This window comes from Salvia miltiorrhiza, chromosome 1 (assembly GCF_028751815.1).
Source record: "Salvia miltiorrhiza cultivar Shanhuang (shh) chromosome 1, IMPLAD_Smil_shh, whole genome shotgun sequence".
NCBI classification, from domain to species: Eukaryota; Viridiplantae; Streptophyta; class Magnoliopsida; order Lamiales; family Lamiaceae; genus Salvia; species Salvia miltiorrhiza.
The window spans coordinates 73,676,750-73,699,949 of NC_080387.1; the positions used below are offsets into that span (position 1 = coordinate 73,676,750).

Below are 23,200 nucleotides of genomic sequence, written 5' to 3' on the forward strand. Positions count from 1 at the left end.
AGCCTCCCATCTAGCCATACTTTCCATTGACAGATACTCTGTTTCGATCTCAAACTTGGCAATCACATAGGCGGCTCTGTTGGTCTCTACGAAAGAGGAGATGATCTGTGGGGGCGGGTTTTAAGCACTAGCCGCCCGGTTTTCAAATCCAGCGGCTAGTGCTTAAAACAATTAATTACTGACGGCTTGTATGTTAATTGTGATTCTAGAATTTTTTAATTATTTTTTTTAGTGATTTAATAATTAATTTGCATTATTATTAGTTGATGTTTGTTAATTAACTAGTCTACCACCCCCGCAATATGCGTGGGGCAGTAGTGGCGGAGCCATAAATTTATATTAGAGGAGGCTAAACTTGTATGAGGGTTCGCGGACTATCCCCAAACCAAATTCTATTATAATCTATATTTTTTAAAATATTATATTTGAAAAATAAAATTTTATAAGTTTTATATATTATTTAAAATAGCTCTAACAAAAATAGTAGCATTAAAATGAAAATGAAAATGAAAATGAAATTATTTTATAGTTGGAACCTTATCAAAATGAATGATCAAGATTTTGACAAAACTTTTTTTTTTATCTAATGAACACTATTATCTCTTTAAAGTTTTCACCAAAATACCTAGACATTTTTTCTTTCAAATTTTCAATTAGTGTAGAAAGAGTTTTTGGAACTTTTAATGGAGTACTTTTTATAGATCACTATTTCACAACATATTTTTTGAGACGTTAATTGGCTGTAAATCCACAAACTATTAGTGAATTTTGATATTTTTCCAATTCTATAAAATTGTAATGCTAATACATAAACTTTAGTCAATTACAGAATTTGCCATGAATTTTAATTTCACCCAAATAAAAAATGATATGACAAAATTAAAGGTGATATAATGAACACACACATTATATTATAATTGGACAAATAAATTTGATCAAATTCAGCAAACAAATAATTAAAATTTCAAACCAAAATAATAAATGATGTTGCCCAAAAAATAGAATTTACAACTGTAGTTTAGGTGGAAAAATATTTTTTTTTATCATTTCGTTGTAATTTTTGTGATCGCGTTGAGGCACAATGTTATTATCATCTTTTTGTAATGTCACTATTGGGCCAGATGCAATAGTAGTAACCCATTAGAATTTGGCATAGGCTAGGGTTGGCCCAATAAAGTTCAACTTTATTTTTAAAGAAGAAAATCAATAAGCATATTTTATTTAGGGATAATAGCCGGAAAATACACGAACTATTTTCAAATATGCATATTGCACATCACCTTCAAAAATAGCCCCAGAATACACCACCTTTTAATTTATTGCAAATTGCACCCGCGTTGACTACCACCTTGATTGGTGGTGACGTGGCTGTCGGATTTTATTGACGTGGACGATTTTCCGATATAGGAATACGACGTCGTTTTGTTGTTACATTACAACACCCAAAACGACGTCGTTTCTTGAGTGAGTATAATTAAAAAAAAAATGAAGAAGAAATCTCGGTCTTCTTCTCCGCTCGAGCACAAAGAGATCTCTGGAGCCTCACCGCCATCCTCCATCTTCCATCCTCCATCTTCGCCCCTTTCCCTGAATCTCCATCTTCCATCACCGACTCGCCAAGATCCAACTGCTGCCTCACCTGCTATCCTCCATCTTCCATCTCCGCCCTTTTCCCTTCCATCTTCCATCTCCGACTCGCCGAGATCCATCCATCGCCTCACCGCCATCCTCCATCCTCCCTCTCCGCTCCTTTCCTTGAATCTCCATCTTCCATCTCCGTCTGGCCGCTGCCAGCCACCACAACATCAACGCCACCCCCAAATTAAACCCTAGATCATCTTGCATAAGGGGAAATCCCCAAATCTGCAAATCTCTCGTCCCTACACCAATTTTCAAGGTCAAGCAAAAACAATTGCTCACCCCCTTCATCCAAGAGGAGGCGGCACAAATCTGTGTTTTGATGGGTTTCGATGAGCTTGATTTTTGTTGTAGACGAGGAGGCGGCGCAAATCGATGAGCTTGATTTTTGTTGTAGACGAGGGGGCGGCGCAAATTTGTGTTTTGATGGATTTCTACAACAACTTTGATGGGCTTCGAGGAAGGCGTTGCAGATGGCTTCGATGGGTTTTTGTCACGGGCTTGTTACCTGTCGAGGAGGCGGATTGCATCTCAACTTGGCGGAGGAAGGCGGAGTAGGTGAGGCGGCGGGAGGTGGTACGCTGCGGTCGCCGGTGGAGGCGCCGCTGATCCGTAGTGAAATAGAGGTTTCTAGGAAGGCGGTGGTTGCTGAGTTGCTAGGGAGGTTTATGGGAAGGCGGTAGATCCAGGCGGTGGTTGTGGGTTGCTGACAGAGGCGGCAACTGGACAACCCTTTCGGAAGGGGAGGCCGGTGATTGCTCGCCGGATTCTGGAGATTTTTGTGGTGGTGGTTATGGTGGAGGTGAGGGAAAATGGTGGTTGTGGTTGTGTTTCGTCGGATTCTGGAAATGGTGATGGCTCGCCGGATTTTGGAATGGCTCGCCGGACTACCTGTTGGATTTTTTTTTTTTAAATTCTTCAAAATATCAAAACTACGTCGTTTTGATAAGGTGGCTTGCCAACTTGTAAAAAAAGCCACGTGGCTGTCCATGTCATCGTCGGTCAAACTTAAGAGTTGCCGGAATTTTCGCCGTGTGCAATTTACAACTAAATTAAAAGTTGATGTATTCTGGAGCTAATTTTAAAGGTGATGTGCAATATGCAAATTTGAAAATAGTTCGTGTATTTTCCGGCTATTAACCCTTTTATTTATGATTCCAATTCCCACTTATTAGTTAAAGTAAAATCGTCTTACTAATTGAATTACATTTCGTCGTCATCATTAAATTTTGATTTGTGTGTTTTTAATTTAACATTCCCAAAACTTCATCAATAAACAAAAATTGATATAGCTAACGGAATTTCCATGCGTGGATAGACAATTAAAACTATGTTGTTTCATAAGAATATCTATTGGCGAATAAAAAACACAAAAATTTGGATGCAGACGATTGTACCGTGTAATTGGGTTGTACCCGTCTCAAATCCTGATCTGTATTTTGATTTAAAACCTGCATCCTGATTCACACCGTGTAAATGACACTATTTATTTTTGTAAATAACACTGTCTATAATTAACACTATTTAGTTATACAAATGACATTGCGTATAATTGATATTATAACTTTGTAAATAACAGTGCGTATAATTGACATTATTCGAAAATATAAATGACACTCCCTATAATTGACACTATAAGATTGTAAATAATACTATAATATTTTAAAATGTTATAGTGTCAATTTCAATATTATAGTGTTATTTTCAATCTTATAATGTCAATTATACGCAATGTCATTTACAATGTTATAATATCAATTATACACAATATTATTTCTGTAATCGATTAAAGTCCTTTACACAGTTTGAGTCAGAGTGCGGGTGGTCATGTGTAATCGATTGCACCAAGACCGCCTCAAAAAAAAAAAACAACGACTATTCAAATAGTTGCAAATTCGATGTGACAACTTTGAATATCACCAGAGCGATTTGAAAATGTTAATTAACGTACAAATTAAAAGTTTGTGTTATTCTTGCATGAATTCACAATTTATGTGTAATTTGCAACTCCTCCTTATGATTATTGATTACATGTGATAAACTGATAATCATTTTTTTTTCATGACAATCGTAGATTATACCAAAATCAATTATTCAAAACACTTTTAGTACGTATATTTGAAAATGATTTGTATGAATGATGATCCATTTCCTAGTTATATGTACTAGTATTAAAAATTAAAGTCATAATCATGATTCATCCACAAAACATTCCAACAATTAGGTGGGCTAAAACGACATTATAGATCACCTAATAGGAGCTTTAAGCAAGAAAAATTCAGAAATAAAATACAAGACAAACCAATTAAATTCAATAAGCACAATTTGGAGATTCTATTTTAGTTAATAATCAACATAGAATTGAATAACTTATTAATGAAATAACACTAGCTAATTAATGATCATCTACATGGCATGACCAATTTCTCATCACAAACTTCTCTCACCTCAACCATCACAACAACTTTTTAATACAAAAAAAGTGTGGATTTTGAATGGGAGCGGCCGCCCCCACCGAAGAAAGGACGGCGAGGCAGTCAGGGGCGGACGCACATAGAGTCAAGGGAAGGCAATTGCCACCCCTTGATTTTTATATGAAATACCTATATTGCCCCTCATTAATTATTTATTTATAAATATGTCCTTAATATTATTTTGGAAGCTTGTTTAGTTGTGTTTCTAATGATGTTATTATAAATAAGTTTCAAACTATGACGAATCATTGTGGTTAAATATAGATTGAATTTCTATGGATAATTTATATATATATTTAGTTTCGTTTGATATAATTCTTTTTGCCACCTCTTGATAGAAATCCTGCGTCCGCCACTAGAGGCGGTAGTGGTGGAGGGGAGAGTAGGGGGAGGGATTTTGAAGGTGAGTGGAGAATTGGGCGTCGGTGGTGGATGGAGGAGAGGCTGCTGAAGGTGGAGGATGGGAAGGGAGGAGTGAGAAGAAGAAGGGTTATTTTAGTGATGATGAGGATTGATATTTTGGAACGAGAATTGTTTTCTCTGCAAATTTTTGTAAAATCTGTTTTTAGTTTTTTCATCCATATTCTTGCACACTCTATTCATCATATTTGTTTTCAAAATTTCGAATTCACAAACTTATTAAAGCTTCATTAACGTATACTTAGGATCTATATTTTCTTATAAACAACAAAGTTAATTAGAGAACTAATAATAACATAAGAAGGTTAAGTATGCACAGACAACTATGCATCATTTCAAGAGTTAAATACTGCAGTGTGCGTGTGTTGGCCAAGCGGTAAGGGTTAATGCCCAAGGCCAAAGGTTTTGGGTTCGAGTCCCCCGTGGCGCGGTCATTTAATTCCTTTATCTAATATTGTAAATTTATCCAAAAAAAAGAAAGAAAGAAAAAAAGAGTTAAACACTGCAACACTTGTGCAAATCCAAGTGCAGTAAACTATACATGACTGAGAAGTGATGTTAAATTCTACCAAATATCAATTTTAGTCCCTTCCCTTCAACATCTATCTGAGCTGGTAAATTCATTTTAGTTCTTGATGCTTGCCCAATCTGTCCAAGATGACACACTAATATGGTAAACAGATCATTAAAAGGGAACTTTTGTTGTAAAGATTGATACTCACTCCGTCCATCAAAGATATGCCACAATTTCCTTTTTCGTCTGTCTACAAAATATATGTCACATCCATTAGTAGTAGGGTTCACACCATTTAAAGTGATCTCCTTACTCCACTACCAACTTCACTCACATTTTATTAAAATCCGTGCCGAAAGTAAAGTGACATATTTTTGGTGGATGGAGGGAGTATATGCCACCGAACAAAATGTGAAACACAAAAGGGAACCCAAAATAAACTCATATACATTGAATCAAACATTTTTGTTTTATTATCGATTTTCCCAAAAAATAGCTAACTAAAAAGTTACCAGCTGCGCCACATCACGCGCCACCATCCCCAGCCGCTGCAGCACCAGCACCAGCACCACCACCACCACCACCACCGTCTTCTCTTGCTCTAGCAACTATCCTGTTATAGCATTTGTTCATCTCAACCTCCCATAGGGCCATAATTTCCACTGGCAAACCATGGTCACTTTCTATTTCAAATTTCGTGGTAAAATAGGCGTTCCTTTTAGTCACTCCACAAGAGATGTTTTCTGGGCGGGAGAAGGTTTGGTTATGAATGACTTCTGTAATGATTCTCAAACAGGTTTCAACCTCTCTTCCAATGAGAGTGAGAGTGAGAGCCGGAAGCAATTCAAACTGAAATCGGCATGAAACCCGAACACGCCCTTTAGATATTATCCTTTTGTAATCTGCTACGTATGCCCCCACATTCCAGATTCTGATAAAAAAAAGGGAAAATTTCAAATGTCAAAAAGATGTTTCAAGAATTAAAGAAAATTACTGTTTTTGAATGAAATCTAAGGGATGTCAATCCGGCCAGCCCATCGGATTTCGGGTTAATCGAATTCCGATAAGCCCGATTTATAATTGGGTTACGATTTTTCAACCCTAATCCTCTAATTTTGTCGGATTTCAGACTGGATCGACATCCCTAGAAATCTTCATGAAGATTGAATGAATGAAACAAACTTGCGGCCCGCCATGGAGTAGGAGACGGCGGCGATTGTGACAGACTTGAAATCTTCAGTAGAGGGAGGCGGCGGCGATTGTGACAGGTTTACTTTTAGGAGGCGGCGAGAATTTGATTTTTCTTTTGGAGTTTGCAAAACAGGTTTACTTTTTCCCCTTTTTATTATTACTCCGTAAATCCCCTTCGCACAATTTTACCAACGCTGAAAATCTTCTCATATATATATATATTTTTTTGGTGAAACACAATTTGACCGTTTTTTAATTTTTTTTTAGGTTATACTATCTCCGTAAAACCCCTTCGCTCAAACTTACCGTTTTATTTTCAAAAACGCTACAAAAGTCCACATATCATAGAAGATTTGCTTCTCTCTCTCTCTCATTCAGTTCCTCGAGTATGGCCCAAATACTCACATTCGTCATCCGCGGATACCCACCACCCTCGGATATCCGCTAACCCGCTACTCGTCGGATACCCATCACCTGCGAATCAAATTTTACATCTAAATTAATAACAAATTTAACCCAAAAAAAAAAAAACTTTATGATGGGTTATGCACCCCACATACAAAGCCCATTAGTGGTGGAGTGGGCTAACTAAGGTTATTATTTACGGGTATTAACTCATGGGCAATCGGGTTTTGTGGGTATTTTTTGCAGGTAAACAGGCTTCGCGAATACAGATTTAAAGGAAAGGTTCAATTATTATCACTCTTTATGTAGAAATTGTATTGAACGAACTTTTGGAGTTTGGAAGGCAAGATGAAATATTTTGACCGGCATGCCTTATTTTCACATTGACACCCAAAGAGAGATTGTGTTAGCAACTATGGCTATTCACAATTACATAAGGCAAAAGAATATTCCAGATAGTGCATTTCAGATAGCAGAGGATGAAAATTATGAGCCAAATACGGATCGCGTTGTTGGAGCATTTGTTGAAGCTTCGGTTGTAAAAGATGCAGGTGGATCTAAGAATACCAATTGGATAGTCATGCGAGATTCAATTGCTATGGAGATTGCTAGTCAAAATTGAAAAATATGTAAGTTAAATTGTAAGAAGTTTCAAATATTATTGATTTATTTTGATGTTGGATGATATTTATAAATGCTAGATTTTTTCGTTATATATGGAAAGATCAAATATAATTATGGTAATATATTGGGTTTTTCTAAATTTTTTAATTATTTGATCACAAATTATATCTTTACTATTTTTTAATTTGATATTTTTAGGTAACTTACTTGACCACTTTTGAAATTTTAAATGTAAATATAGAGTGAAAAGTTGGATAGTCACCGATAAACTATGAAAAATAATCTGATTGTTGGAACAGTGGAGTATTAATAGTATGAAATTTTTTGGAACAGTTGCAACAGTGGAGTATTAATAATATGAAGGGAAAAAAAATACATTAAAGAATTTGAAATATTTGGATTTGTTGCGTTAGTAATCATGTGTATGTAATATAACATCACTCCAATTCAAAACTCCACTATACAGTAGTCACTAGCATTTACGGGAAAATATTTTTAATTTTTATATTTATATAAAATTAATACTAATTCAATTATTATACTTATAAATATAAAAAAATAATTTTATTTGAATTGAATATTGAAAAAATAAAAAAGAATTCACAATTATAAAATTTGATATTATGAAAAACAAAAACAAAAAAATAAGTTAAAAAAATTAAAAAAAATACTAATTAAAAAGAATTAAAATTATATTTATTCAAAAAAAGATGAGGGAGGAGAGAGAAATTTATAAAATATTAATATTTAAATAAATTTAACTTTTACATTTTAAATCAAATATTTTCATAAAATATATCATATTAAAGCTCTTATCGTTATCTTTAATTTGATATGCATATTAAATATTTTATAATTAATCGAATTTCACAATTTTGGAAACAAATGTAACAACAAATTAGAAGTTAGAGAAAATAAAAATTAAAAGAAAAATATATAGTTTAAACGTAAACCTTCAATTTTATTATAACTACAAATTTGTCACTCAATTTTGAAATTAATTTGAAATTGATTTCAAATTGGAAACTCCATTTTTAATATAGTACTATAAATTACCGAAAATAAAAAAAGAGAGAAAAATTGCTTTTATAAATGATGTCCTTTTTGGTCATTACAATATATAAAGAGCTTATAATGCCAAACACTCTCCATCATCTTATAAGTTGTATTTCAATCATCCAAACACTTTTATAGCTTATAAGCTTTTAAGTGAAGCAGCTTATAAGCTCTTGAAAAAGCTTATCTCTTAAACATAAGCTTAGCCAAACACCCTCTATCAGGATACTGTAGCTATATGAAATCGATTTCAATTTTTTTTTTTTTAGAAAATTCATGTTTATGCGTTTGTTGTTTGTCTTTATCAATTTGATGCTCTTTTTGCTCTCCCACACACAAGCACACTCATTTATGGGGTTAGCCAGCAAATCATGGATAAAGTTGATTAGTCAAGAAAATAAAACACGAGATAAAAGTAGGATGAGAAGCAAGAGATCTCATGTAATAAAAGGGACCAAAAATGAGCTGTAGTTAAAGGAGCAAAGAGTTTCTATTGGTGGTATTTGCTAAATGAGTCTCTGCTCGCATATAGCACTTCTTAATCTCTCTCTCAGGGTAATGTGTTTTGGAGTTTTAAATTATTAGTATTATTTTGTGTTCTAGGAGCTTAAGAGATTGGCTACATATGCAGCAAGCAATGCAATTTTTTTGACCAACATCATTACGAAGAATTAGCTTGATACTTATTGATGGGAAGTGAGTGCAGCCCCCTGAACTTTTTCTTCATTGTCTTACTTTTTTGTGATGAATGGATATAACCTACATTTGTAAAGATCAACTTAATACAAGGATGGTGATAATTTTGCAACTTTATAATTTGTTTTTGCTGCATTTTATTTCATGGAATGGATATGCACCTGTTGTATTTGATGATGGGTGCTATGATTGCAGCGGTGGTTACCTTATGATGGAGTTCTCTTGAAAGTCTTTCCAACTCGGAGCTGAGCTAATATTTAGTCATCATATTAGATTCATGTTATACAATGTGTTTGTCTTTGATGATCCCCATCATTTGAGTTGATGCCTGCACAGGTAATATTTTACTTTGGTTGGAGTATCCAGTTCATTTTGTTTTTCCATTTCAAAAGCCTTCCCAACCTTAAACTTTCGTCACTGTTGTTGTTGTGCTTCTCGCTCTCACCACTGCAGCTTCTTCAAGTCGCGTCGCCGTCTAGCACTATCACATCCTAGCACTATCACATCCTATCGCGATTCGCCACTTCTCGCTCTCACCCCCACAGCTTCTTCATATATTTTTTTTCACTTTGTAACAAATATTTATATTTAATTGTCTTGTGATATAAACAGTATTATATGAAACCCTTTTTTTTTCTTTTTTTTTACTTCCTATTTTTTAATTGTGTAATGTAAATTTTCTATTTCACTTAGTTACTTTGGATTTTAAGTTGTGTCAGATTCATTTACTTATAAAAATTACTATTAAATAAATTTAGGATGCGTTAAAAATACATATAAATCGCAAAATTATCACCTCTGAAGCATGAGAAATTGTGTCAAAATTAAACAACTTCTTAAATTGGTGTATTAAAATGTAAAATCCTAACTTCGCGTCAAATATGGATTTTCGACAAAATTTGTGTATTTAGGTGCAATTTTTCCTATTTAAAATCTTGAACTCCTACAAAAAAAAACTAAAGAAAACAAACAAACGTAAAAACAAAAATCCCAAAAATGCAAAAAAGAAAAAAATAAATAACAAAATTGCAGAAAATGTAGTTAGTGGGTTTCAAATCTCAGCCTTCAAGATTTACTGTGTTACAATCACCGCCGACTCCCAAGATTTACTGTGCTACAATCGCCGCCGACTCCCTTCGCGCAAATCGCCGCCGTCAAATCAAATCTCTGCCTTAAATCTCTTATTTTCTCCCGCTTCCCTCCCTTCGCCCAAATCGCCACCGTCAAGATTTACTGGGCTACAATCGCCGCCGACTCCGTTCGCACAAATCGCCGCCGTCAAGATTTACTGTGCTACAATCGCTGCCGACTCCCTTCGCCCAAATCGCCTCCGTCAAGATTTACTGTGCTACAATCGCCGCCGTGAAGTGAAGATTTCGCCGCCCTACATGGCGCGCCGCAGTTCATGGAATGTAGGATCGTATGTAACAACTTACCGGATGATCAAGGGTAAGCGTCGTGCTCGGGTTTCGGCTCGTTTTCAATTTGCACCCCTTCGCAATCTAACTTACCCTCTGATTGAGGCTGAGTTGTGCGAACGGAGTCGACGACGATTGTAGCACAGTAAATCTTGACGGTGGCGATTTGGGCGAAGGGAGGGAAGCGGGAGAAAATAAGAGATTTAAGGCAGAGATTTGATTTGACGGCGGCGATTTGCGCGAAGGGAGTCGGCGGCGATTGTAGCACAGTAAATCTTGACGGCGGCGTAGTCGGCGGCGATTGTAGCACAGTAAATCTTGACGGCGGCGATTTGTGCGAACGGAGTCGGCGGCGATTGTAGCCCAGTAAATCTTGACGGTGGCGATTTGGGCGAAGGGAGGGAAGCGGGAGAAAATAAGAGATTCAAGGCAGAGATTTGATTTGACGGCGGCGATTTGCGCGAAGGGAGTCGGCGGCGATTGTAGCACAGTAAATCTTGGGAGTCGGCGGCGATTGTAACACAGTAAATCTTGACGGCAGCGATTTTGGAGAAGGGAGCGAAGCGGGAGAAAAGAACATATTTAAGGCTGAGATTTGAAACCCACTAACTACATCTTCTGCAATTTTGTTATTTATTTTTTTCTTTTTTGCATTTTTGGGATTTTTGCTCTTTTTTTGTTTTTACTTTTTTTTTTCTTTTCCTGTTTCTCTAGGTTTTTTTTTAGGAGTTCAAGATTTTAAATAGGGAAAATTGCACCTAAATACACAAATTTTATCGAAAATCCATATTTGACGTGAAGTTAGGATTTTACATTTTAATACACCAATTTAAGAAATTGTTCAATTTTGACACAATTTTGAATTTCTACCACCCACGCAATATGCGTGGGGCAGTAGTGGCGGAGCCAAAAATTTATATTAGAGGGGGCTAAACTTGTATGAGGGTTCGTGGACTATCTCCAAACCAAATTCTATTATAATCTATTTTTTTTAGAATATTATATTTGAAAAATAAAATTTTATAAGTTTTATATATTATTTAAAATAGCTCTAACAAAAATAGTAGCATTAAAATGAAAATGAAATTATTTTATAGTTGGAACATTATCAAAATGAATGATCAAGATTTTGACAAAACTATTTTTTTTATCTAATGAACACTATTATCTCTTTAAAGTTTTCACCAAAATACCTAGACATTTTTTCTTTCAAATTTTCAATTAGTGTAGAAAGAGTTTTTGGAACTTTTAATTACTTTTTATAGATCACTATTTCACAACATATTTTTTGAGACGTTAATTGGCTGTAAATCCATAAACTATTAGTGAATTTTGATATTTTTCCAATTCTATAAAGTTGTAATGCTAATACATAAACTTTAGTCAATTCCAGAATTTGCCATGAATTTTAATTTCACCCAAATAAAAAATGATATGACAAAATTAAAGGTGATATATTAAACACACATTATATTATAAATGGACAAATAAATTTGATCAAATTCAGCCAACAAATAATTAAAATTTCAAACCAAAATAATAAATGATGTTGCCCAAAAAAATAGAATTTACAACTGTAGTTTAGGTGATTTTTTTTTTTTATCATTTCGTTGATGCAGAATGTTATTATCATCTTTTTGTAATGTCACTATTGGGCCAGATGCAATAGTAGTAACCCATTAGAATTTGGCATGGGCTAGGGTTGGCCCAATAAAATCCAACTTTCTTTTTAAAGAAGAAAATCAATAAGCATATTTTATTTACTCTTCGATAATTCCAATTCCCACTTATTAGTTAAAGTAAAATCGTCTTACTAATTGAATTACATTTCGTCGTCATCATTAAATTTTGATTTGTGTGTTTTTAATTTAACATTCCCAAAACTTCATCAATAAACAAAAATTGATATAGCTAACGGAATTTTCATGCGTGGATAGACAATTAAAACTATGTTGTTTCATAAGAATATCTGTTGGCGAATAAAAAACACAAAAATTTGGGTGCAGACGATTGTACCGTGTAATTGAGTTGTACCAGTCTCAAATCTTGATATGTATTTTGATTCAAAACCTGCATCCTGATTCACACTGTGTAAATGACACTATTTATCTTTGTAAATGATACTGTCTATAATTAACACTATTTAGTTATACAAATGACATTGCATATAATTGATACTATAACATTGTAAATAACAGTGCGTATAATTGACATTATTCGAAAATATAAATGACACTGCGTATAATTGACATTATAAGATTGTAAATGATACTATAATATTTTAAAATGTTATAGTGTCAATTTCAATATTATAGGGTTATTTTCAATCTTATAATGTCAATTATACGCAGTGTCATTTACAATGTTATAATATCGATTATACACAGTATCATTTCTGTAATCGATTAAAGTTCTTTACACGGTTTGAGTCAGAGTGTAGGTCATGTGTAATCGATTGCACAAAGACCGCCTAAAAAAAAAAAGACTATTCAAATAGTTGCAAATTCGATGTGACAACTTTGAATATCACCAGAGAGATTTGAAAATGTTAATTAACGTACAAATTAAAAGTTTGTGTTATTATTGCATGAATTCACAATTTATGTGTAATTTGCAACTCCTTATGATTATTGATTACATGTGATAAACTGATAATTTTTTTTTTCATGACAATCGTAGATTATACCAAAATCAATTATTCAAAACACTTTTAGTACGTATATTTGAAAATGCTTTTGTATGAATGATGATCCATTTCCTATTTATATGTACTAGTATTAAAAATTAAAGTCATAATCATGATTCATCCACAAAACATTCCAACAATTAGGTGGGCTAAAACGACATTATAGATCACCTAATAGGAGCTTTAAGCAAGAAAAATTCAGAAATAAAATACAAGACAAACAATTAATTTCAATAAGCACAATTTGGAGATTCCATTTTAGTTAGTAATCAACATAGAATTGAATAACTTATTAATGAAATAACACTAGCTAATTAATGATCATCTACATGGCATGACCAATTTCCCATCACAAACTTCTCTCACCTCAACCATCACAACAACTTTTTAATACAACTTTTTAGTTTTTTCATCCATATTCTTGCACACTCTATTCATCATATTTGTTTTCAAAATTTCGAATTCACAAACTTATTAAAGCTTCATTAACGCATACTTAGGATCTATATTTTTCTTATAAACAACAAAGTTAATTAGAGAACTAATAATAACATTCAAGAGTTAAACACTGCAACACTACAACACTTGTGCAAATCCAAGTGATGTTAAATTCTACCAAATATCAATTTTAATCCCTTCGCTTCAACATCTATCTGAGCTGGTAAATTCATTTTAATTCTTGATGCTTGCCCAATCTGTCCAAGATCACACAGTAATATGGTAAACAGATCATTAAAAGGGAACTTTTGTTGTAAAGATTGATATATGCCACCTAACAAAATGTGAAACACAAACTGTTAAGGAAAAAGGGCTGATAATTCGACACTATCAAGAAGTAAACAAACCAATCTGCTCGCGAACTATTCGGAGCTCGACTCGAAAAAAGCTCGTTCAAATTCGTTTAGAGAAGCTCGATAAATAAACAAACCAAACTTGTTAGCTCGTGAACATGTTCGTCAAGTGATTCAGCTTGAAAAATATAAATTATCAGTATATACAACTTATATTTATCCACTAAAATTAATAATAATTGTATTAAATCTCTAATTAATTTTAGGGATTATAGCCAAAAAAATACACAAACTTTGATAAAAGTTACAATTTTCACCTGAACTTTCAAATTGGCCAAAATATACCTGAACTTATATTTTTTGTTGTAAATTTCACCTCGACGGAGTTCAATCATTGCAAGTTCAGGTGAAATTTACAACAAAAAATATCAGTTCAGGTATATTTTGGCTGATTTGAAAATTCAGGTGAAAATTACAACTTTTATCAAAGTTTGTGTATTTTTATTTGTCATAAGAAAATAATTAATATATTTATTATTTTAAATAAAATAATTTATTTTTAAAATAAAATAATCAATATTTTGAATATAAATATAAATTTAGAAAGTTTGTATAGGCTCGATTAGGCTCGTGAGCCGCTCGCGAGCCTCAAAGTATTGTACTCCCTCCGTCCACCAATTAAAGCCCTACTTGTTCTTAAATTTTTGTCCACCAATTAAAGCCCTATTGTGCTTTTTGTACCCTTTTACCCTCTCTCTTTACTTTAAATTACTACCCTTTGTCTAAAAAATTTATTTTCCAGTTTTAAGTTTATTTATTTATTTATTTTCTGAAAATTTTAATTCCAGTTTATTTATTTTCTGAATTTTTAGTTTATTTATTTTCGAATTTTCAGTTTATTTATTTATTTATTTTCTGAAAATTATAATTCCAGTTTATTTATTTTTCTGAATTTTAAGTTTATTTATTTATTTAATTCCATTTTATTTATTTTCTGAATTTTCAGTTTATTTATTTATTTATTTATTTCCAGTTTATTTATTTTCTAAATTTTCAGTTTGTTTATTCATTTATTTTCGAATTTTCAGTTTATTTATTTATTTATTTATTTCCAGTTTATTTATTTTCTAAAAATAATAATTTTCCAGATTTTAATTAATTTATTTATTTATTTTCGAATTTTCAGTTTATTTATTTATTTAATTCCAGTTTATTTATTTTCTAAAAAAAATAATTTTCCAGATTTTAATTAATTAATTTATTTATTTTCAAATTTTCAGTTTATTTATTTATTTAATTCCAGTTTATTTATTTATTTATTTTCAAATTTTCAGTTTATTTATTTATTTATTTCCAGTTTATTTATTTTCTGAATTTTCAGTTTATTTATTTATTTTCGAATTTTCAGTTTATTTATTTTCTAAAAATAATAATTTTCCAGATTTTAATTTATTTATTTATTTATTTTCGAATTATCAGTTTATTTATTTATTTAATTCCAGTTTATTTATTTTTCCAAAAAAAATAATTTTCCAGATTTTAATTAATTAATTTATTTATTTTCGAATTTTCAGTTTATTTATTTATTTAATTCCAGTTTATTTATTTATTTATTTTCAAATTTTCAGTTTATTTATTTATTTATTTCCAGTTTATTTATTTTCTGAATTTTCAGTTTATTTATTCATTTTCGAATTTTCAGTTTATTTATTTTCTAAAAATAATGATTTTCCAGATTTTAATTTATTTATTTATTTATTTTCGAATTTTCAGTTTATTTATTTATTTAATTTCAGTTTATTTATTTATTTATTTTCAAATTTCCAGTTTATTTATTTATTTATTTCCAGTTTTCAGTTTATTTAATTAAAGAGTAAAAAAAGAAAGAAGGAAATAGCTTATAAAATAACACTACCCTTTTAGTCTTTTACACCACTTTTACACCACATTTTTCAGCTTTCTTAGTTTCCGCACCACTTTTACACCGCATTTTTCAGCTTTCTTAGTTTCCGCGCCGACACTCAAATGGGCTTTAATTGGTGGACGGAGGGAGTATTGGGTAAGTAAAGTTCGGGATTCAATTCGATACTAAACAAACCAAACTTGAGCACACCACTATTCGGTTCGGCTTGTTTCGATTACACCCAAGAAATAACCTACTCACATTTTGCTTCTTAGAATACGGTTGTTCAGTTAACAGTGCATCATATAACTAACAAGGTGGAAAGAATTCTTTATACATTTGGAAATGTTAAAACCTACTGTCTAATTCTGATTCAGCAAAACTCGTGATGACAAAGACATCAACAAGTTGTTTTATTATCGAATTTCCCAAATAATAGCTAACTAAAAAGTTACCAGCTGCGCCACATCACGCGCCACCATCCCCAGCCGCTGCAGCACCACCACCACCGTCTTCTCTTGCTCTAGCAACTATCCTTTTATAGCATTTGTTTATCTCAACCTCCCATAGGGCCATAATTTCCATTGGCAAACCATGGTCAGTTTCTATTTCAAATTTCGTGGTAAAATAGGCGGTCCTTTTAGTCACTCTATAAGAGATGATATTTGGAAAGGTTTGGCTATGAACGACTCTTATAATTTTGGGAAAGGTTTGGTTATGAATGACTTCTGTAATGATTCTGAAACAGGTTTCAACCTCTCTTGCAATGAGGGTGAAAGTGAGAGCCGGAAGCAATTCAAACTGAAATCGGCATGAAACCCGAACACGCCCTTTAGATATTATCCTTTTGTAATCTGCTACGTATGCCCCCACACTCCAGATTCTGAGAAAAAAAGGGAAAATTTCAAATGTCAAAAAGATGTTTCAAGAATTAAAGAAAATTACCGTTTTGAATGAAATCTAAGGATGTCAATCCAGCCAGCCCATCGAATTTCGGGTTAATCGAATTCCGATAAGCCCGATTTATAATTGGGTTGCGATTTTTCAACTCTAATCCTCTAATTTTGTCGGATTTCAGACCGGATCGACATCCCTAGAAATCTTCATGAAGATTGAATGAAACAAACTTGCGGCCCGCCATGGAGTAGGAGACGGCGGCGATTGTGACAGACTTGAAATCTTCAGTAGAGGAGGCGGCGGCGATTTGATTTTCCCTTGGAGTTTGCGAAACAGGTTTACTTTTAGGAGGCGGCGAGAATTTGATTTTTCTTTTGGAGTTGTTAACCTTTTCCCCTTTTTATTAGAATTTGATGCTAAACAGCCACATTGTGGTTACCCACAATTTACTTAAATAGAAAATAATTTAATTTATTTTTTAAAATAAAAATAAGATTTAGTTATTTTATCATATTCTCTACATTATAGTTATTTTTTTGCAATTTTTTGATAACTTTTTTATTTTTATTAAAAAATGCAAAAAAAATTAAAAAAATAAGTACAATGTAGAGAATATAATAAAAATAACTAAATCTTATTTTTATTTAAAAAAATAAATTAAATAAATTAAGATTATCCTTATTATATTAGTGTGTGGGTGGCCACAATGTGGCTACATAGATTTATTGTTTTTATTATTACTCCGTGAACCCCCTTCTCACAATTTTACCAACGCTGAAAATCTTCTCATATCTTTTTTTTTGGTAAAACACAATTTGACCCTTTTTTTATTCAAATTCTATTTTATTTTATTTTATTTTATAGGTTATATCTCCGTAAAACCCCTTCGCTCAAACTTACCGTTTTATTATCAAAAACGCAACAAAAGTCCACATATCATAGAAGATTTGCTTCTCTCTCTCTCTCATTGAGTTCCTCGAATATGGCCCAAATACTCACGTGACAATATTGATTTTAATATAAGACCTAAGTACCATTAATCCCTTTCAAAATTATACTTAGTGTGTGGTAAAGTACTATAAAACTAGTGTGTAACCCGTTGAATTTATAATTAATGTTATAATTTATAAAAAAAATGTAGGTTATTTATGTACACACCTGCGAGCGAAGGCTGTATCCGCCACATGTGACCCGCAACGGATACTCTCTGCCACTCACATTCGTCATCCGTAGATACCCACCACCCCTCGGATATCCGCTAACCCGCTACTCATCGGATACCCATCACCTGCGAATCAAATTTTACATTTAAATTAATAACAAATTTAACAAAAAAAAAACTTTATGATGGGTTATGCACCCCACATACAAAGCCCTTCAGTGGTGGAGTGGGCTAACTAAGGTTATTATTTACGGGTATTAACTCATGGGAAATCGGGTTTTGTGGGTATTTTTTGCAGGTAAACAGGCTTCGCGAATACAAGATTTAAAGGAAAGGTTCAATTATTATCACTCTTTATGTAGAAATTGTATTGAACGAACTTTTGGAGTTTGGAAAGCAAGATGAAATATTTTGACCGGCATGCCTTATTTTCACATTGACACCCAAAGAGAGATTGTGTTAGCAACTATGGCTATTCACAATTACATAAGGCAAAAGAATATTCCAGATAGTGCATTTCAGATAGCAGAGGATGAAAATTATGAGTCAAATACGAATCGCGTTGTTGGAGCATTTGTTGAAGCTTCGGTTGTAAAAGATGCAGGTGGATCTAAGAATACCAATTGGATAGCCATGCGAGATTCAATTGCTATGGAGATTGCTAGTCAAAATTGAAAAATATGTAAGTTAAATTGTAAGAAGTTTCAAATATTATTGGTTTATTTTGATGTTGGATGATATCTATAGATGCTAGATTTTTTCGTTATATATGGAAAGATCAAATATGTATATTAAATATTTTACATTTAATCGAATTTCACAATTTTGGAAAGAAATGTAACAACAAATTAGAAGTTAGAGAAAATAAAAATTAAAAGAAAAATATATAGTTGTAAACCTTCAATTTTATTATAACTACAAATTTGTCACTCAATTTTGAAATTAATTTGAAATTGATTTCAAATTGGAAACTCCCTTTTTAATATAGTATAAATTACTGAAAATAAAAAAAGAGAGAAAATTTGTTTTTATAAATGATGTCCTTTTTGGTCATTACAATATATAAAGAGCTTATAATGCCAAACACTCTGCTTGGTCGACGAGCAATAGCAACATCGGGCCACTGCCGCGCACCGCCGATCTCTCTATATTTCCCCATCTTCCCCGATCGATTAGCCGCAAGAAGCCGCCACTTCATACAGTCCCTATCTCTCTCTCCACCGAACAACGGCAACGAGGCCACCGCCAGCCTACCTTCTTCGTTCTCCCTCAGATCCCACGAGTCGAGCCGCATCTTGCGCCAAAATGAAGCCTACCTCCATCGTTCTCATTTTTTGTGGTTTCTTTTTCCGCTTCACAGCATTATTTGTGGTTTCTTTTTCCGCTTCACAGCATTATTTATCGACGATTATTGGCTCCTATATTGTCGTTGGTAGTGTGTCCGAAGGAGAAGGCGGACCTCCATCCACATTTCTGGCGCTGGCTGCTCCGCCGATTTCTGCCTCCAAACCACCGCTCTGTTTTTTTATTAAGCTTCTCGCTCTGTTTGGCTGAGGCCTCTCACTGGCCGATCAAGCCTACCGAGTTCGGCAACGCCATTCTCTCTCGCTGGCCGATCAAGTGCTTAGTGCTGGTAGGCGCAGAGGGTCTTTGATGAAATCGATTTCAATTTATTTATTTTTTTCAGAAAATTCATGTTTATGCGTTTGTTGTTTGTCTTTATCAATTTGATGCTCTTTTTGCTCTCTCACACACAAGCACACTCATTTATGGCGTTAGCCAGCAAATCATGGATAAAGTTGATTAGTCAAGAAAATAAAACACGAGATAAAAGTAGGAGGAGAAGCTAGAGATCTCATTCACTTAGACCGTGCTTCGCACGGGTATAACACTAGTTTGTATTGACATGAGAAATTCAAACTCTAACTAGAAAATGAATTAATTAATAGTATAAAAGAACCAACTAGACAAAACGTCCCATCTTTTTCGTTATTGGCATCCCTAACTAACCTACAAAAAGAAGACACATAACATATAAAACAGTTATTGGCATCCCAATTAACCTACAAAACGAAGATACATAACATATAAAACAACATGAAATATGAATATGAGTTTTGAGTTGAACCTTGAGAATGAGCATCAAGAGCTCAATTCTTCCTCGTCGGCAAATATGCGTCATATGCGTCCACTAATTCCCAAGCCAATGCGCGAGGCTCTGTTATGTGTCTGCAGATTGATGTAAAAATTAATTACTACTATATGATGATGATATTTATTTGATAAATTTATAAATGAAATTAAATTACCCCCACTCTGAAGAATGGACAAGCATAGAATCTAGATCTATTTGTTCACAACACACATGATATTGATGATACCCAGCTCTACGCAGTGCTTCATTCGCTTTCAAACATGCCTCGTTTCTCACTTGAGTCTGCATTGCAAAGCTTAATTTGTTATATCTTGAATTCCAAGAGTAGAGATGTGGATTCACGCTTACGCACCTTCATTGCTTCATCAAGACTATCCCAAGGCGCTTTTGGATGGTTTATAACAAAAGGGGGAAAGAAGCCTTCCTTTATAGTAACAAATTCTTCCTTTATAACAAATTCTTCCTCCTTTATAGGAAAGAAGCATGCTGCTTTTCCTTCACCATCACCACCTCTGATTCCTAAATCGCAATTCAACAAATCAAATCAGCAGAAAGAAATTCAAATCAAATCAAATCAAAAAATAGAAATTGAATGGAAATTGATGACTTACTATCGCCGGAAACCCACTCAAATCCATCTATGCCCATCGGTAAGACTCCCAGAACCACAAGATCAAAATAATCACCGGCGCGTGGAAACATGAATCTCTGTATACCTCTGCAACGCCGTGGAAGCTCTTTGCCTCGCGTGGTTCTGCCGTAGGGAGCGAGAATATAATCAGGAGGACCCCCCTTCCCAAGTGTTAAAAGAGATCTAGCTTCACTATCAATTCGCAGAAAACACACATCACCAATACCTTTCCATAAAAGGTTCGGATCAGCTCCCGTTGCGATCGCAAAACTTGTCGCATCATCCATTGCAGCCTACGCAAGTCAATTGGGGTGGGGATGACCCAATTTTGATCTCCCTCCTAAACCCTAATGCTTTTAGGTTTTTTTTGGGCGAGGCGGTTTGGGGGCGAGGAAGAAGACGCACGCAATTTATAGAAAGGTAAGCCAATTTTTGATATGCAATGTGGTGATACTCATCTAACAACAAACGAGAAAAAAAAATCCAAACATTAGGAAAGAAGAATGAATTTGGTTTGGGAATATAAAACATGTAAGAATGCAAACAACAAAGGAGAAAAAAAAATCCAAACATTAGGAAAGAAGTTCCCAAAATAATAATTCTAAAAAGGGTAAATATCACTTTAAACCCTAAACTATTTTCGCACTATCAATTATATCCTGAATTATCGAAAATAATTTTTTAAACCTTGAACTATCAATTTTGTATCAATTGTACTCTTTATCTATTTTTCATCCTTTTAATTTTTAATGAGTAATGCGTATGATCACGTCGTTTTATATAATATACGTCAAAAAAAGAATGATTCTAAATATATTGTGGCATCCGATGAGCCACGTTAAATTTTTGAAGCTAGAAAAATGAACGAATGGTACAATTGATACAAAATTGATAGTTCAAGGTTTAAAAAATTATTTTCAATAGTTCAGGATATAATTGATAGTGCGAAAATAATTTGAGGTTTAAAGTGATATGGGTTAAGTACTAAATACCCCCCAACGTTGGGGCCCCTATCGCGTATAGGACCCTATAGTCAGGGGTAGGCGCTGTTTACTACCTCAACGTGGCTAAACCTAAGCAAATCCCCCCCCCCCCAACGTTGGGTATTAAGTACCAAATACCCCCCCAACGGTGATTTAACGCAGGGGGGAATTTGCTTAGGTTTAGCCACGTTGGAGGGGGGATTTGTTCAAAATTAGCCACGTTGAGGTAGTAAACAGCGCTTACCCTGAGTATAGGGTCCTATTTGCGATAGGGGCCCCAACGTTGGGGGTATTTGGTACTTAACCCAAGTGATATTTACCCTTCTAAAAATGAATTCATTTTTATAAATTATAAACAAACACTTGCCCCAAACTTTTGATAAATTACAAAATGGTCTAGTAGGGTTGGCCCATTAGAATTTGGCATGGGCTAGGGTTGGCCCAATAAAGTCCAACTTTTGTTTTTAAAGAAGAAAATCAATAAGCATCTTTTATATTTACTCTTTGATGATTCGAACTCCCACTAAATAGTTCTTTCTCAAAAAAAAAAACTCCCACTAAATAGTTGAAGGAAAATTGTCATACTAATTGAATTACACTTGGTTGCTATCATTAAGTTTCGATTTGTGTGTTTTCGATTTAACATCCCCAAAACATCATCAATAAACAAAAATTGATATAGCTAACGGAATTAAACTATGTTGTTTTAGAAGAATATTTGTTGGCGAATAAAAAATACAAAAATTTGGGTGCAGACGATTGTACCGTGTAATCGAGTTGTACCGGCCTTAGACCCTGATTTATAATTTGATTCGAAACCTATATTCTGATTCAAACTGTGTAAATGACATTGTCTATAATTAACCCTATTTAGTTATACAAATGACATTACGTAAAATTTATACTATAACATTGTAAATAACACTGCGTATAATTGACATTATTCGAAAATATAAATGACACTCCCTATAATTGACACTATAGATTATACCAAAATCAATTATTCTAAACACTTTCAGTACTTATATTTGAAAATTCTTTTGTATGAATGATGATCCATTTCCTATTTATATGTACTAGTATTAAAAATTAATTAACAGTAAAAGAGGATAAATCATAAATCAAAGTCATAATCATGATTCATCCACAAAACATTCCAACAATTAGGTGGGCTAAAACGACATTATAGATCACCTAATAGGAGCTTTAAGCAAGAAAAATTCAGAAATAAAATACAAGACAAACAATTAATTTCAATATAAGCACAATTTGGAGATTCTATTTTAGTTAATAATCAACATAGAATTGAAAAACTTATTAATGAAATAACACTAGCTAATTAATGATCATCTAAATGGCATGACCAATTTCTCATCACAAACTTCTCTCACCTCAACCATCACAACAACTTTTTAATACAAAAAAAAGGCAAGAACCTAAAGTATGATTTTGACAAAGATAGTGATAGATATCAATATAAATCAATGCCAATTAATTTTGAAAAATACAATACTCAATAATGAAGCCTCATCCAACAAACCTAGCTAGTTATGTCA

The 23,200-nt window shown here is 33.2% G+C and overlaps 1 protein-coding gene across 14 annotated transcripts; it reads right to left on the reverse strand.

Annotated features, from left to right (window-relative positions):
* Window positions 1-5,359: 5,359 nt before the first annotated feature.
* On the reverse strand, window positions 5,360-21,242 carry LOC131005987 (uncharacterized). Of its 14 annotated transcripts, none has more exons than XR_009095370.1 (6): window positions 20,642-21,204; window positions 20,383-20,549; window positions 20,185-20,312; window positions 20,004-20,104; window positions 6,544-6,711; window positions 5,360-5,977 (listed from the first exon to the last, which is right to left on the reverse strand). XR_009095370.1 is itself a non-coding variant. In XM_057933136.1 (5 exons), exons 1-4 carry the CDS (start codon window positions 20,946-20,948, stop codon window positions 20,026-20,028), a joined length of 681 nt encoding a protein of 226 aa, XP_057789119.1. In that variant the 5' UTR covers window positions 20,949-21,204; the 3' UTR covers window positions 5,360-5,977; window positions 20,004-20,025. The 14 variants fall into 14 exon arrangements, 5 of the variants coding, with proteins under 5 accessions (XP_057789119.1, XP_057789120.1, XP_057789118.1 ...); XR_009095375.1 differs by having other exon boundaries at window positions 20,241-20,312; window positions 20,642-21,175; XR_009095377.1 differs by lacking the exon at window positions 6,544-6,711 and having other exon boundaries at window positions 20,241-20,312; window positions 20,642-21,175.
* Window positions 21,243-23,200: the final 1,958 nt, after the last annotated feature.